At 34.8% G+C, this 17,103-nt stretch overlaps 1 protein-coding gene across 4 annotated transcripts in view; it reads left to right on the top strand.

Annotated features, from left to right (window-relative positions):
- The first annotated feature begins 13,545 nt into the window (after positions 1 to 13,545).
- LOC106878693 (small G protein signaling modulator 3 homolog) overlaps positions 13,546 to 17,103 on the top strand; it is a 72,547-nt gene continuing 68,989 nt past the window's right edge. For 2 of the 4 annotated variants that reach the window (XM_014927979.3, XM_014927978.3), the window contains exons 1-2: positions 13,675 to 13,866; positions 14,301 to 14,482. In XM_014927979.3, the coding sequence (XP_014783465.1) occupies positions 13,833 to 13,866; positions 14,301 to 14,482 (216 nt within the window). In that variant the 5' untranslated portion in view covers positions 13,675 to 13,832. Of the gene's footprint in view, positions 13,867 to 14,300; positions 14,483 to 17,103 lie in introns of all 4 variants that reach the window. The other 2 variants (XM_014927977.3, XM_014927976.3) reach the window with 2 other exon arrangements.

Below are 17,103 nucleotides of genomic sequence, written 5' to 3'. Positions count from 1 at the left end.
ACAGATCCAGTTACTTTTGCTGAATGTATTCCCTCAAATGCTTCAAAATGTCATAGCAAAAATTTTGATTGATGATCTGCACCTGGGGGACAATTTCTATGGATGTAGAAAAATGATGAGCATGCTCTTGATTGAGCTGCAGCTCTGTTGTGCCTTCTTCTGTCATGGAGATGAAGGGTCCTTCCATTGTGATGACTGCTACTTCGTCTCAGAGTTGTACCCATAGATTCAACTCTTGATACCTCAGCATGAAGGATGGGTCATCAGAAGCACACTGACAAAGATCTTGACAGACTTCAACAAGGTGCTCAGTGGTCAGCAGGTTGGGGACAAACTTGGCAAGGACATGCTGCATATTCAGTCACCTGCATGGACCCATACAACAGACCAACAACAACATCAGCAATGTCATTGATTTTCCCCTGATGATCCTCATGAACAAGCTGATGAATTTTCAAGGGTGATGCTCATGGCAGGTCTTCCAGATTGCTCATTGTCTTCCAGGAATGTTCTTCCACTTTTGAAGTGCTCATACCACTTGAAGCATTGTGTACAACCTGTTGCCTCATCACTGTAAACTTGCCAAAGTATGCTCAATGTCTCTGTAGCAGACTTCACAAGTTTAATACAAAATTTCGTGTTGGCTCTTTGTTCCAACTTCCTGTCCATAACAAAATCACAGACTACAGCATACACATGATCACAAAAACACAAATTTCACAACTTGTGAAGTAAGCACAGTGATGTCACTCAGCACACTGTTTCATGAGGGTTACTGCTAGCTCTCACTGCACACACAACCATGTACTGCTATCTGCTGGTGCACTACAGAACTAGTCTGGGAACTTTTTGATACCACCTCATATATCATCTTCTGAGTATCATTACTCATCTCCTTACTGTCTTACTACTTTAATCTATTATCACTTTTATGCTAAAACTACAGCCCTCTTAAAATCCTTCCTTGTCTACATTTTCCTACAAGGTAGTGAATTAGCATATTTGTTAGAGTATATGCTAAAAGGCCCTTGTGGTGTTTATGATGGATCTCTGCTACAACTGAATGCAAATTCTATGAGGTCAACTTTGCCTTTCATCCTTCCAGTAGGGTTGATAGATAAAGTATCATTTAAGGACTGAGATTGATTCTGTTTTCTCTTATAGGTAGGCACAGATATAGCTGTGTGGTTAAGAAGTTTACTTCCTAACTATGTGGTTTCAGGTTCAGTTCCATTGGACATGTGTCTTCTATTAAAGCCTTGATTTGACTGAATTTTTGTGAATAGATTTTGTAGATGGAAACTGAAATAAGTCCATATGTGTGTGTGTTAGTGTTTCCTTATCTTAACATCACACTGCTGTGTGGAAACTTGAGCAAATGATTTCTGCTGTATCTTGTGAAAGGAATTTGATATATAGAAATAGACCAGAAGCCAATTGTGTGTGTGTCTCGGTATGTTTGTGTACGTTCTCTTCTGTTTTTGAATATTTAAATTCTTCCTGTGAAGAAGGAGCTGATTTCTAACAAAGAATCAAAGCTCCATCATTTGAATGTAGACAACGAAGACAATGTCACATTTTAAACCTGAGAATAGCCTTGCATAGTTTTACTCTTCTGCTTACAGATTGTATTTGTAATTTGCAGGTGAGTTGGTTGGACAGTGTGTGTGTGTGTGTGTGTGTGTGTGTGTGTGTGTATGCATAATTATTTCTCAAAATACATAAACAATCCATCTTTAAGCCAAGATTCTATTTAGTGTGCACAATGGTCATAGTTCAGTGATATATAACTTTATATGATATAGACATAGCTGATGAAAGCCTAAAACATATATTAAGATACAAAAAATATTTTTCAATATCTATATATATCCTCATCATCATCATTTTATTGTCCTCTTTTCCATGCTCATACGGGTTGGACAAAATATGTTGAGGCAGATTTTCTGTAGTTGAATCCCTTTTCTATCACCAACCCTACCTATTTCCAAGTAAGATAAAAATTTCCCTTTGGCCAGACATGTTTTCATGAAAGATTGGAAATAAAGGACACTGTTTGCATGATGGTGATCCTCTTATAACTATTATGTAATATCAAGTGAAGGAGACACTAACATACATATACATGCACGCGCGCGTGCACACACACACACACACACACACACACACACACATACAATGAGCTTCTTTCAGTTTCCAACTACAAAATCCACTTACAAGGCTTTGGTTGGCCTCAGGCTATAGTAGAAGACACTTGCCCAAAGTGCCTTGCAGTGGAACTGAACATGAAACCATGTAGTTGGGAAGCAAACTTCTCGACCACACAGCTGTTGCCTGTGTGTGTGTATGTGGATATATGATGGGCTTTTTACTGCTTCACTGTACTAAACTTCATTCACTCGGCATTGGTCAACCTGCTGCTACAGTTTGTGTGTATGTTTTGTGTATATAGTTATATGTATATATATGTGTATGAATATACTTACATGTATAGTCTGACCCATACTAGCTTGGAATATGGATGCTAAATGCTGCTGCTGATATATGTGTGTGTGTATGTATGTTTAATTATGTATCTAGGTATATATAAATATGTTTAAAGGCTGGTATTTTCTATTGTAGCTGAAGTTGACTAAAACCTTGTGAATGAAATTTTGTTTTAGAGAAACAGTACAAAGCTCATCACATATGTAGGCATATACATGCACATTCACACTCTCTCACACAAACACACACACACACACCAATATTTATACAATTCAATTGATTTTAACAACTGGTTTCACACACACATGAGAGTTAGAAGAAAGGCCAGTCCTGATACTCCCAGTGAGAGCCATTACCATATTTTCATACCAACCATTCTGGTAAGCACTGGGATTAGCTTTTTTTCTACAATAATTTTCATGTGCGAAACCAATTTGTAAAACCGTCTGAAATGGATGCATATATTACTGTATCGTATGAATATGAATAAACCCACTCTGTTGACAAATATATGAGTACCTGCTTTTTTCTGATTTATGGATTCTGAGATGCTCCCCTCCCCCTCTCTCACATTTTATCTGAAGCTTGCCAGTAAGCTTAGCAGAATTGCTGAGCCTGCTAGAAATAGCAACCAGATCTTTCAAATTGCATGTTAGTGTCTTAAGGAAGGATACAGTGGATAAACAAGTCCTTGATATGTCACTACTGGAATACTGAGCATTTTCAGTCAGGAATGACTTAGGATTAAACAACAATCACTAAAAATTGTTTCAACAACAACTACATTTGTGTGTTTTGACTAATCCATTTAAGTTATTTTCTCTGTATATGTTCAAGGTAAACTTTACCTGAAAGTGTGCCATGCATTCCTTTTCTTTTTATAAGTGTTGCTTGTTTATAGGAAATACATAAACCGTCTTGTTATCTAATGTAGTGATAAAACAATTGCAAGACCTTGATGGTAACAGCTGGTTGAATCATGTATGTAACAACTTAATAACAATGTACACAGCTACACACACACACACACTCATGCACACACGTTTTTTTGAAGATGGTAGGCTAACAACATTCTTGTATGTGAATAATAAATTTGTACTCTACATAAGTATAGAGTAACCCATTGGATTAATGTAAAACTGTTTTTATTATAACTGAAAATAAAGACGAATATCCATCCATTTATCTATTTGTGTATATATATGTGTATATATATATGTAAGTAATTATTTGAACTTTGGGTATACAGTTAATAGTATGCCGATTAAAGCACTTTCACTGTTTAGGCTATCTAATGTTATCCATCAGGTGTCTCATTAGGTGTCTAGTTTTAAAGAAGATACCTTGCTAAATATATTTACTTTCACTTGGTTATAATGACAGGGGATGGATACAATTTCTGAGTTATAACCAGTTAATAGGTCTGGCTATAGTTCATAGTGGCAAGTATGTGGGTGAACATGTGTGTGTTTCAAGCGAGGGTGGTTTAGTATATACATATAGGCGAATGTACGGACTGGTGCGATTACGCGAACACTCTAGACTTTTCTACTCCCTTACCTTTATCCCCTCCCCTTACTTAGCGGTCTATAGCTCTTTTGTCTTAATAACGGTCAACCACACAGTAATTTCCCTTTGTTTAACGGTCATTTTTCACAGGAATTTTCAATGGCCGGATAACTGAAGAGATGTTGGCATGGGTTCCCACCCCGGCATCCGAAACTCAGAGTTTTATCATGGCTACCAAATAAGTGTCACATATTTTTACAGATAAATTCCTCTATTTACATAATATCGAGGTCTCTTTCTTTTGTTGTCCTTTCTATCAATATATATATATATATATATATATATATAAGGATTGTGGGTAAGGCTGGAACAATGGGAAGTAAATGGAAGGCAAATCACAAGAAACAAATATACGAATTAATGTAGACTTACCTTGCATTCAATATTTCAGGGTTATGACCCCATTTTCAAAAAATTAACGAATGTTGCCATTAATTTCTTGAAAATGGGGTCATAACCCTGAAATATTGAATGCAAGGTAAGTCTACATTAATTCATATATTTGTTTCTTGTGATTTACCTTGCATTTACTTCACATTGTTCTGGCCTTACCCATGACCCTTTATACAATATATTCTACACTATGCTTCATAGTAATTATTATATACCCAGATCCACACTACTAGCTTAGAAGTAAAATTTAGGATTTCTTGGTTTTCTGCAAATCGATTTTGATATAATTTTTCCTAGCTGTTATGTTTTCATTATTCTGTGTAATATCCTTCCTTTTTTATTTCAGATTCTTCAGTTCTTGGGTGAATCACACTAATAGCTTTTGAATGAAAATAGCCCATCTAGACATTTTTTTTCAGAAAATGAAGGGTAATAATACATATTAAGCATACATGAGTATATATTTAACTGAAAACCACAATAATATTATAACATCTATTAACAGAATGAATTTTTTAGCCACTTGAGTGCCATTTCGATGGATAACTTCAAAAACCCTATTAGTCATGGACTGCCTCTGCTGCAGCTTTGATGGTTGCCCATAAGATATCTTTCAACATAAATTGGCATCCATCGGCAAAAAACATCTTGTTTAATGATGGACCAAAGATTTCTGATAGGGTTGAGATCCTGAGTTGCCGGTGGCTAAACTATCAACCTTTCACCTTGTATGCCATAAGATCCTAGTAGTGTTTAGGTAGTCCTAGCAGAGTGGGAGGGAGCATTGTCATACATGAATATGAAATTCCTTAGAAGTGATAGGGTATGTCATCTAGCCAGGAATCCAAGACATCCTTCAGGAGAATGCAGTTGGCGGCTGCTGTCACTTTAACCTCTTCAGGCACCCTTACTGGGCCAACAAGTCTGTCCCCAATGATGCCAGCCCAGAACATGACTCCTCCACCCTGTTGTTGACGTAAATGTTGGTGACACTCATCTCCAAAATAGACCCAACCATTTGCCTGACCATCAAGTCCATCAAGAGTCGCCCTGGTTTTCTCAGTGAAAAGAACACAACTCAAATCTAACATCATATACTTTTGGGCCCACTGAAGCCTCAAACTCCTGTGATGGGGCAGTTTCAGGGGTTCTCACACAGAAGCCATGGTCCTGAGGATGCGATTTTTGGTGGTTTTCGGTACATGAGGAAGTCTGGAGGCAGTGAAAATGGCTTTGGTCAGCTCAACACTATAGTAGAAGACACTTTGCCAAGTTGACACGCAGTTGGATTGAACCCAGAACCATGTGGTTGGGATGCAAACTTCTTACCACACAGCCACAACTGTATCTATATATGCTGTTCGAATTTATAGAAAAGAAAAGATGAAGACAGGTGAAGGAACAACAAGCAGGTGTATTATTAGTTTGACACTCAGGAAGAATGGAAAAGTCTTTGATGTTTCAAGCCTAAGCTCTTCAATAGATAGGACTGAGGGGAGAAAAATGGAGAGAGAATGGAAGAGAAAAAAAATGAGAAAAGATGTGTAGGGATTAATGGTTCAACATGATAAAATGATGTATATATATTTAAAGTCTCAATAATATGAACTTTATAATTTGGCTCTGCTCAATATTGAGTCGCCCCTTTAGTAAATGTTCTTTTATTCTCAAACTTGCTTTAAAATAATTTAATTCTTTGTAATTGTTGGTATAAGGCCAGCAGTTTTGAGAGGAAGGTGAAGCCAGTTACATCGACCCCAGTGCTCAGCTGGTACTTATTTTATTGACCCCCCCCCCACCCCAAAAGTTTGGAAGGCAAAGTTGACTTCTGTGGCTTTTGAACTCAGAACATACACACACATACATACTTGCACCACACATATGAAGTAATGTACGATGAAAGAACGGGAGTTATGTAATCACTTTCAGTGTGTAACCACTTTCATTATGTAACAGGAATTATGCAATCACTACGTCATCAAAGTTATACAATCACCAACATTATACAATCGCTTCCGTTACATAGCAGGAGTTATGCAATCACTCATTGCGAAATCGCTTTCATTAATAACATAATTGCATGATTACTTTCATTGCACAATCACTTCCCCTACATAACAGGGGTTCCGTAATCACTTCCATTACGTAACAGGGGATACATAATTACTTTCATTGCACAATCACTTTCATTATGTAACAGGAGTTATGTAATCACTTACAACTGTTTCTGTTATAAGAAGCATTGCATTCAGAGCTGAGTGTTTGTGTTACATCTTATTGCTTCCTCAGAATCATTTAAATACCTCCGAGGAAGTTATACAATGTAGCACATGCACTCAATTCAGGGTGCAATGCTTCTTATAGTAGAAACAGCTGTAAACTAATTAAAGTGATTATATAACTCCTGTTCTTTTATGTCATTCATTAACTGATATTAAACTCTATACTTAAGGCAATGAGCTGACAGAATCATCAGCACACTGGGTAAAATGCTTAGTGGCATTTTGTCTGTCTTCATGTTCCACGTTCAAATTCTGCCGAGGTTGACTTTGCCTTTCATCCTTTCAGGGTTGATAAAATAAGTACAAGTTAAACACTGGAGTTCATGTAATTGACTTATACCTCCCTTGAAGTTGCTAGCCTTGTGCCAAAATCTGAAATCAATATCACCTATTGCTTTAAAGCATAAATATATTTAGCTCTAATAACTGGTTATTGGTATTGCCTTACCTAAATGACTATATATGTGTATGTGTGTATACACATATATATGTATACACACATATGTATACATATAGATGTATGCACATATATATGTATACATACATATGTATACACATATAGATGTATACACATATATATATAATGTACATATGTATACACATATGTATGTATGCATGTATGTAATTATGCATACGTATATACATATGTATATATATGCATACATACATATGTATACACACATATATATACATATATACAAATATACACAAGTTAGCAAAATTGTATGTGGTCTAGTGTTATCATGGTGGAACACAATTCCTTTACGATTTGCCAATTCTGGCTGTTTTTCTTTGATTGCTTCCTCAGTTTCATTAGTTGTTGACAGTAAACATCTGAATTGATCATTTAGTTCCTTGGAAGTAACTCAAAATACACAACACTTTTGTAATCCCACAGCATGACCCTTTTTTTTTTGAGGCAATTCATCTTTCGATGTGGTTTGTGCTGGTTCATTACACTTGAACCATGATCGTTTTCAATTGATGTTATTGTAAACAACCCATTTTTCATCACCAGTGATGGTTCATTTCAAAGAAAAGGCTGATTTCATTGTGTTTTAGATATTATGTCAGAAATATTGATTCGTTGTGTTAAGTGAATCTCTTTCAAATTATGTGGAACCCAAATATCGAATTTCTTAATGAGTCCAAGACGTTTCAAATGATTTTCAATTGCTGTGTGTGATACATCTAATCACTCTGTAAACTCTCACACAGTTATATGACAATCAGATTTAATTATGGCTTTGATTCGGTCATCATCAACTTCAGTAGGTCGACCAGAACGTTGGTCACCTTTGAATGAAATAATGACATTGAAAAAATCATAAGATTGACAAAAGTCATTCAAAAGAATTGTAACTCTATTTATGAAAAACGAAATTACTTTGCTGGCCTTTCTTTTTGGCACGTATTTGGCGCATATGTCTTGTATGGTTGACATAAAATGACTTAGTTTGAAGTCATTGTCTTGTATAGCAAGGCTGTCATGCCAGTTTTGATTTCGAATCTCTTTGCGAATTGACTTCCATTCCGCCCTGTGAAAATTCAGGTTGGATATGGCTTGAGTCCTCCTGATGGGGTGGGTGTCAGTGGGTTGTCTAGGACCATACATAGTTAATTCTATAATGTTATGATCTGAGAGAGATGTAGGTGTTACTTTCACATTATGGATTAGGCTCACATTGTTTGTGAAGCAGAGATCTAAAATATTGCTTCCCCTGGTTGGTTAGAGTATCACTTGTTCCATGAACAGCATGTTGGAGAGTTCTAACAAAGAGTTCTAATATATATATATATATATATATATATATATATATATATATATATATAGTTTTAGGGAAAAGAATCAAGGTTCATGAACTCATCGATGAAAATCCAGTCACATATAGAAAAATTAATAATTAAAAGCACAATAAATGAGTATAATATAATACAAAGTAAATATCATAAGATAAAGACAATATTATCTTTATCTTATGATATTTACTTTGTATTATATTATACTCATTTACTGTGCTTTTAATTATTAATTTTTCTATATGTGACAGTGGATTTTCATCGATGAGATCATGAACTTTGGTTCTTTTCCCTAAAACTATATATTATATACATTTTACTTTGTGAAACTGAATTTAATTTTAATTTTTAATAAATTGATTTTAATTGAGTTTTTACCTGTAATTTTGGATTTTATCCCTAATATTATTACACACACACACACACACACACACACACACACACATATATATATACATACATACATATATATATACATACATACATATATATATACATATATATATATATATATATATATATATATATATATATATATATAAGGACATATATATATATATATATATATATATATATATATATATATATATATATGTACATACATATATATATATATATATTCATATATATATATATGTACATACATATATATATATATATATTCATATATACATATATATGTACATACATATATATATATATATATTCATATATACATATATATATATATATATTCATATATACATATATATGTACATACATATATATATATATATATATTCATATATACATATATATGTACATACATATATATATATATATATATATTCATATATACATATATATGTACATACATATATATATATATATATTCATATATACATATATATGTACATACATATATATATATATATATACATATATACATATATATATATATATCATCATCATCATCATCATCGTTTAACGTCCGCTTTCCATGCTAGCATGGGTTGGACGATTTGACTGAGGACTGGTGAAACCGGATGGCAACACCAGGCTCCAGTCTGATTTGGCAGAGTTTCTACAGCTGGATGCCCTTCCTAACGCCAACCACTCAGAGAGTGTAGTGGGTGCTTTTATGTGTCACCCGCACGAAAACGGCCACGCTCGAAATGGTGTCTTTTATATGCCACCCGCACAAGCCAGTCCAGGGGCACTGGCAACGATCTCGCTCGAAAATCCTACAGGAGCCAGTCAGGCGGTACTGGCAACGGCCACGCTCAAAATGCTGCATCTCATGTGCCACCCGCACAAGAACCAGTCCAGGGGCACTGGCAACGATCTTACTTGGCTTGCCGGGTCTTCTCACGCACAGCACATTTCCAAAGGTCTCGGTCAGTAGTCATCGCCTCGGTGAGGCCCAATGTACGAAGGTCTTGCCTCACCACCTCAGCCCAGGTCTTCCTGGGCCTACCTCTTCCACGGGTTCCCTCAACTGTTAGGGTATGGCACTTTTTCACGCAGCTATCCTCCTCCATTCTCACCACATGTCCATACCAGCGCAATCGTCTCTCTTGCACGCCACAACTGATGCTTCTAATGTTCAGCTTTTCTCTCAAGATACTTACACTCTGACGGGTATTCACATTGACATTACACATCCAACGGAGCATATTGGCTTCATTCCTTGCGAGCTTACGTATGTCCTCAGCAGTTACAGCCCATGTTTCACTGCCATGTAGCATGGCTGTTCATACACATGCGTCATACAGTCTGCCTTTTACTCTGAGTGAGAGTCCCTTTGTTGCCAGCAGGGGTAAGAGCTCTCTAAACTTTGCCCAGGCTATTCTTATTCTAGCAGCTACACTTTCAGCGCCCCCCCCCCCCACTACTAACTTGGTCGCCCAGATAGCGGAAGCTATCGACTACCTCTAGTTTTTCACCCTGGAATGAGATAGAAGTTGTTTCCTGTTTGTTTGCAGTCTTTATTGCACCTGAACATCTGCCACAAACAAAAACTAACTTGCTAGTTAACCTGCCTTTGATGTTGCTGCACCTCTTATGTGTCCATAGCTTGCACCGGGTACATCTTATAGAGTTACTACCTACTCCTTTTCTACATACTGAGCAGGGCCATCTACCTGAAGGGGTTTGTGTTTTATCTACCTTCCTACTTATTAGGATTTTGGTTTTAGCTTGGTTGACTCTAAGGCCCTTCAATTCTAGACCTTGCTTCCACACCTGAAACTTCTCCTCTAGTTCTGATAGTGACTCCGCAATTAGGGCAAGGTCATCAGCATAGAGGAGCTCCCAGGGGCAACCTGTCTTGAACTCCTCTGTGATTGCCTGGAGGACTATGGTAAATAAGAGGGGGCTGAGGACGGAACCTTGGTGGACCCCTACCTCTACCCGGAATTCATTGCTGTACTCATTTCCAACCCTCACCTTACTGGCAGCATCTCTGTACATGGCTCGCACAGCTCTCACTAACCATTCTTCTATCCCAAGTTTCCTCATTGACCACCAGATAAGGGATCGGGGACCCTGTCAAAGGCTTTCTCCATGTCAACGAAAGCCAGGTACAGAGGTTTATCCTTAGCTATACATACATATATATACATACATATATATACATATATATATATATATATATATATATATATATATATATATATATATATATATATATATATATATATATATATATATATATATATATATATATATGTATATATATATATATATATATATATATATATATATATATATATATATATATATATATATATATATATATATGTATATATATACATACATATATATACATATATATATATATATATATATATATATATATATACATACATATATATACATATATATATATATACATACATATATATACATATATATATATATATATATATATATATATATACATACATATATATACATATATATATATATATATACACATATACATACATATATATACATATATATATATACATACATATATATACATATATATATATATACATACATATATATACATATATATATATATATACATACATACATACATATATATATATATATATATATGTGTGTGTATATATATATATATATATATATATATATATACACACACATAATGCAAATAATAAATGAGTATATGCATATATACGTACATGTATGTGGATACCTCCATCTACCTGTATATATAGATGCATATCTGGGTACAGGACGTTACAAACAAAACGTAGACAAAAAAAATAATAACCAGAGTACAGAAATGCATGCCAGTCCCGCTGGACTGGCTCCTGTACAAGTGGCACGTAAAATACACCATTTTGAGTGTGGCCGTTGCCAGTACCCCCTGACTGGCCTTCATGCCGGTGGCATGTAAAAGCACCCACTACACTCTCTGAGTGGTTGGCATTAAGAAGGGCATCCAGCTGTAGAAACTCTGCCAAATCAGATTGGAGCCTGGTGTAGCCATCTGGTTTCACCAGTCCTCAGTCAAATCGTCCAACTCATGCTAGCATGGAAGGCGGACGTTAAACGATGATGATGATGATGATAGTGAGAATTTACAAAAAAACCAAAAGACGAAGACTGGTGTGTAAACAATAAACAGATGTATTAATTTAACTCTCAGGAAGTGAGAAAGTCTTTTACATATACATCTATATACATGTACATACATATACATATATATATGTGACTGGCCCATGTGCTGGTGGCACGTAAAAGCACCCACTACACTCTCGGTGTTGTTGGCGTTAGGAAGGGCATCCAGCTGTTGAAACTCTGCCAGATCAGATTGGAACCTCGTGCAGCCATCCGGTTCTCCAGTCCTTAGTCAAATTGTCCAACCCATGCTAGCATGGAAAGCAGACTTTAAACGATGATGATGATTATATTTATATATATATATATATATACATATATATGTGAGTTGCGGGTAACTGCTATCTGTTGGAGTTTCAGCATTTTTAGCTGCTATTTCTGAACTTCGGTATGTGTTGAAGCAACCTGTTTGCTGATCCCTTAATTTTGTTTATATATGTGTGTATATATATATATATATATATATACACACACACATACATATATACACATTGTATATTGGAATTTTAATACACATATGTGAAACAAAACTGTTATAGACTATGACACTATTCTTTGAGTGATGTATTGCACAATGATCTAGAATTCAAAACAAATTATCTTAGTAAGACAAAAATATAACTTGAGTAAAATAATTAACTCTGTAACATATACACACTGCTACTTATATGACCGAAGTCCTTTTGGTTGTTGCCTATGTAATTATAATGTTGAATATAATTTTCTTTCAAAAATTTGTACAGCTTATACACTCACAGTTCTCATACCTTATTATCACATTTATCATGTCAATGAAGATCTGATCTTTGAATCTGCTTGTATTACAGTTTTGAGAAATAATCTCTTTACTACATTGAATCTTCTTCCACAGCATTTTGGGACTTGCGGATCTAAAAGCAGAGATATTGATTTTCTACTAGATACTTTGAAATTAAATGCCAATTAACACTTTAACTGTAAAATTAAATTTTATGGTTATTCCAGTAATGATGTTAAATGTCTGTCAAAATATAAAATTAATATTTTCTGCAAGTCATGTTGTCTCAATAAACTTGACAATCTCAACAGAAAATAATTCCAAACATTATATCCCTCAACATAAGATAAATTGATATATGATAATGCTTTTTACAGTTGAGAATAATGAAATTTTGAGTGGATATACCTGGTTTCTGCAGTAAAAGAGTTAAAATATTATTTCTCCCTAGACATAGGTACTAACTAGTATACAGCTCATAGGCTTGCTCCTCTGCCTGACCTGACCTTGTCCTGTTTAAGTATCATATTGTGTGATTTCTTAAATGCATATTGAAATCAATGGCCAATATTGAGTTTCTTACTTTTTATCTCATGTAACATTTGTTGGCTGTATAAAAAGAGTTTTATTTTTAAAGGTTTTGTTTAATTTTGTTTTATCATTTCCAAGATATTTGTGTCCAGAAAAGTCTATAATTCGATAAATCAACTGCTGTTGTAAGACCAACCTATTATTTCTGCCTGTATAGTTGTGGTTGAACTCCTTTTCTTTACATTTAGCTATCTGTTTAGTGAGGAATATACTTGTGTGGTGAATTCAACATGGTATTATAGACTGTTTTATGCCAGATATTATACACCAACCCAATCTGATGCTGATATTTCTGTAGTTCATTTATTTGTCAGAAATAGGTGCTGGATCATTTGGGAATGTTACATTTGATAGACCAGTCTCCTATCCAGGGTAAGATTCATCTCTCATCTGTTTCACCCAGTAAAACCTGAGCTGAATAAAAGAGGGACTTAGAGATTTTATGTTATATTTTATATTATACAATTTATACATTTTATATAAATACAATACTTGAATCAGAACAGTTTGAAAGCAATGACAAAGTTAATGGAGGGGACTGATTCAAGGTGGGGTTCATGAATGCTTCTTGTTGCCTCCTCTAGCACTGCATACTAATGAACCAGTCATTAATTATACTGTAGTTCCTTGTTGTGATGAGCTATACTAATTATGTTGGCTATTTACTGCCTGGTGGACTGAGTTAGCAAAAGTTAAATGAGTTGGTCATTGACACACTAAATAAATTATCAACCCTTCACTTGGTAAACTAATGTTTTATTAACACAACCTACTGTGAGTGTTAAATATTATCCTTTTCATTTCAGCTGACACTCTCTCAGAAGATGAAGATGATTACATTGTCAGGGAAACTGGAGAAGGAGTTAGTGTATGTGCTGTACCCAGCTACAACCATAATTCAGATTTTACTCCTACTCCAGGAGGACCGTTTTCAGCCCTTACACCGTCAATGTGGCCACAAGATATTTTGTCCAGATTAAACAACCCTGTAAGTGCCTACCTGTTTTGTATCCTCACTCCATCTTCTTTGAAGAGATGATAAGAAAAATCACTATCTTTGTTTTAGTTGAAATAGGGTGGTAGGGAAGGCTTTACTGTATTAACTGTAATACTTAATTTTTTCTAACCTGGATCAGAGCTTTATGTTATGTTCTTAGATATGACATTAATTTTTCTTCTTTCTTTATCAACTAACCTATGTCTTTTATTTTCACAGTGAATTGTGAGAGCTGGGTGGGTAAATCTTAGTTTTAAGGAAGGAGAACATTCCAAACTATTTGGCATTGAAAAATAATAGGGAAGGTAAAAATGTTTATCATTTGACAATTTATGCTCAAGACCATTTCTGCCGTGGAGTTATTGTTAATTGAACTGCACCCCTCAGTAAATTACTGAGTGATGAAATGTGAAGTGTCATCCCCTAATGTAAACTAAACTTGGAGCAGCATGTACTAATGTGCTCCAGCTTGTAATAATGTGTGCCAAATTTGTCTTGCCAATGGTGTACAAATAACACACAGATGCTCACAAACATACACAAGCTCTATCACATGCAAGCATTAACATTTTATAAGATGTACTTACTACCTTTCTAAAGCCTATTCTTATGAAGAGGTTAGGATGTACTTTTGTCAACCACTTTTAGCAAATGATCTAATGTATAAGATTAAGATAGAGCACTCAGCCTTAGAATATATATTTGGAAGAAAAATGATGTCTTATAAACCAGTATATATTGTATATTTATCCCTTTAATATTCAGCTACTTTGTCAAATGTTATGCCTAATTATTCATATTGCTTTGAATTAATCAAGAAGCATCTTGTAGCTTTGAGATTTTCATAATGTGATTGCTTATGTTTAGAAGGACATTGTAGGGTAGGTGTGAGTGGCTGGATCTGGCTAGTTTGAACATGAAACATGTTGAATATTGTGGTTGGATATGGCAGTTTGAATACTAAAGGGTTAAATGTTAGTGACCTATCAACAGAGTTTTCATTCCACACAGTATTCAAGGCAGCAGTATTTATATTTTTTTATATAAATGCAAGTGTATGTGGTTATATATATGTGTGTGGCCCTGAAAGGCTCTTTATCAGTGCATTCTCGAGGAAAATGAATTTGATTTTTGACATTTGCTTCCCAAAGAGAAGGTCATCTGTAAAGAACAAGAAAAAATATAATTTGCTACAAGAAATAACTCAACTTTTAGATTTTCAGCTCTCCGACTCTCTGTCTGTCACCATGAATCTTATCTCTCTCTGTTATTAACCACACTCTTTATCACACTCCCTCTCTTCTCTCTCTCTCTCTCTCTCTCTCTCTCTCTCTCTCTCTCTCTCTCTCTCTCTCTCTCTGCATTATCTCTCATGTATTGCTTTCATTTTGTTTAAAACATCATCTTCTAATGTATACTTTCATTTTATCACTGCAATTACTCACAAATCCTGTTTTCTGATAAGGTAAAAATGATCAAAATTTAAACCTCTGTGACATTTTTCTAAAATTTTTCTAGAATAAATGAATTGCAAACTCGGATTCAGTATGAAAAAGTACATCAATATATTAAATTTGAAGATTTTGACTTAATTAAAAAATTTTAAAACCTGTGACAGCAACAGAAAAGATCTCTGTCTATCTCTTTCATTTTTGCTTTTCCCATGGTAAATTATTTCCCCCTCTCTGTGTATATTTACCACACTCTATCTCACACTTCATAAAAGTATATCGCTCATGCTGAGTGTGTATTTGTCATTGTGTGTGTATGCATGTGTAATAAATTTCATTAGGGTGACAGAATGAGTTAAAAAAAGATATGTGAAAGATAATTTGTTTGCTAGTGCAAACAGACTACATAGAACTCAAAACATGAGTATATATATTTTTATTTTTAAATGGTAGAAGTTCCACAGTGATTCAAGAAATGAAAGTTTCATGCACTTTGTAACTTCTGATTAAAAATATTGAGTGTGTGTGTATGTATGTACATGTGCACATATGCACATACTCATTTACACACCCTCTCTACATAGTTCAGAGATTACCATGAAACTCACTGTATGTCATCAATGAAAGAATTTTATTTAATAGAAATCATTGTGTTAGGGTGGGTGTGTTTCTCAGCCAGACTGATTAATTTCTTTCTCTTGAGACTTGAATACACTTCATCCTTCTCATCCTTTCCACACACTATTTATACTGAAGGGCAACATTGGTTTTGAAGTCAGTTTTCCTGTGAGTGTATGTGAATTTATGTATGTATACATGATAGCTGCAGGAATGGCCATGCACTTGTGCAGAAGCATGGTTGTGGTTTAGAACTTTGCATTAGAACCAGATGGTTCAGTGTTCATTCCTACTGTGTGGATACTGTTGGCTGGTGTCTTCTGTCATTGCACATTAACACTTTAGTGTTCAGGTTATTCTATCAAACAATTCTTATTGATTCACATTGTTTTGAACATTATCTTGTAACTTCAAAAGTTCAATGATGTGATTGTTTATTTTTAGAATGATGTTGTAGGGTAGGTGTGAGAGCCTGGATCTGGTCAGTTTGAACATAAAACAAATGGAAAATTTTGACTGGATATGGCTGGTTTAAATGCTAAA

The sequence above is a fragment of the Octopus bimaculoides genome, chromosome 7 (genome assembly GCF_046866305.1).
Source record: "Octopus bimaculoides isolate indiv1 chromosome 7, ASM4686630v1, whole genome shotgun sequence".
NCBI lineage: Eukaryota > Metazoa > Mollusca > Cephalopoda > Octopoda > Octopodidae > Octopus > Octopus bimaculoides.
Note: the sequence above shows the minus strand (reverse complement) of the source record. Positions and strands in the feature narration are given on the sequence as shown.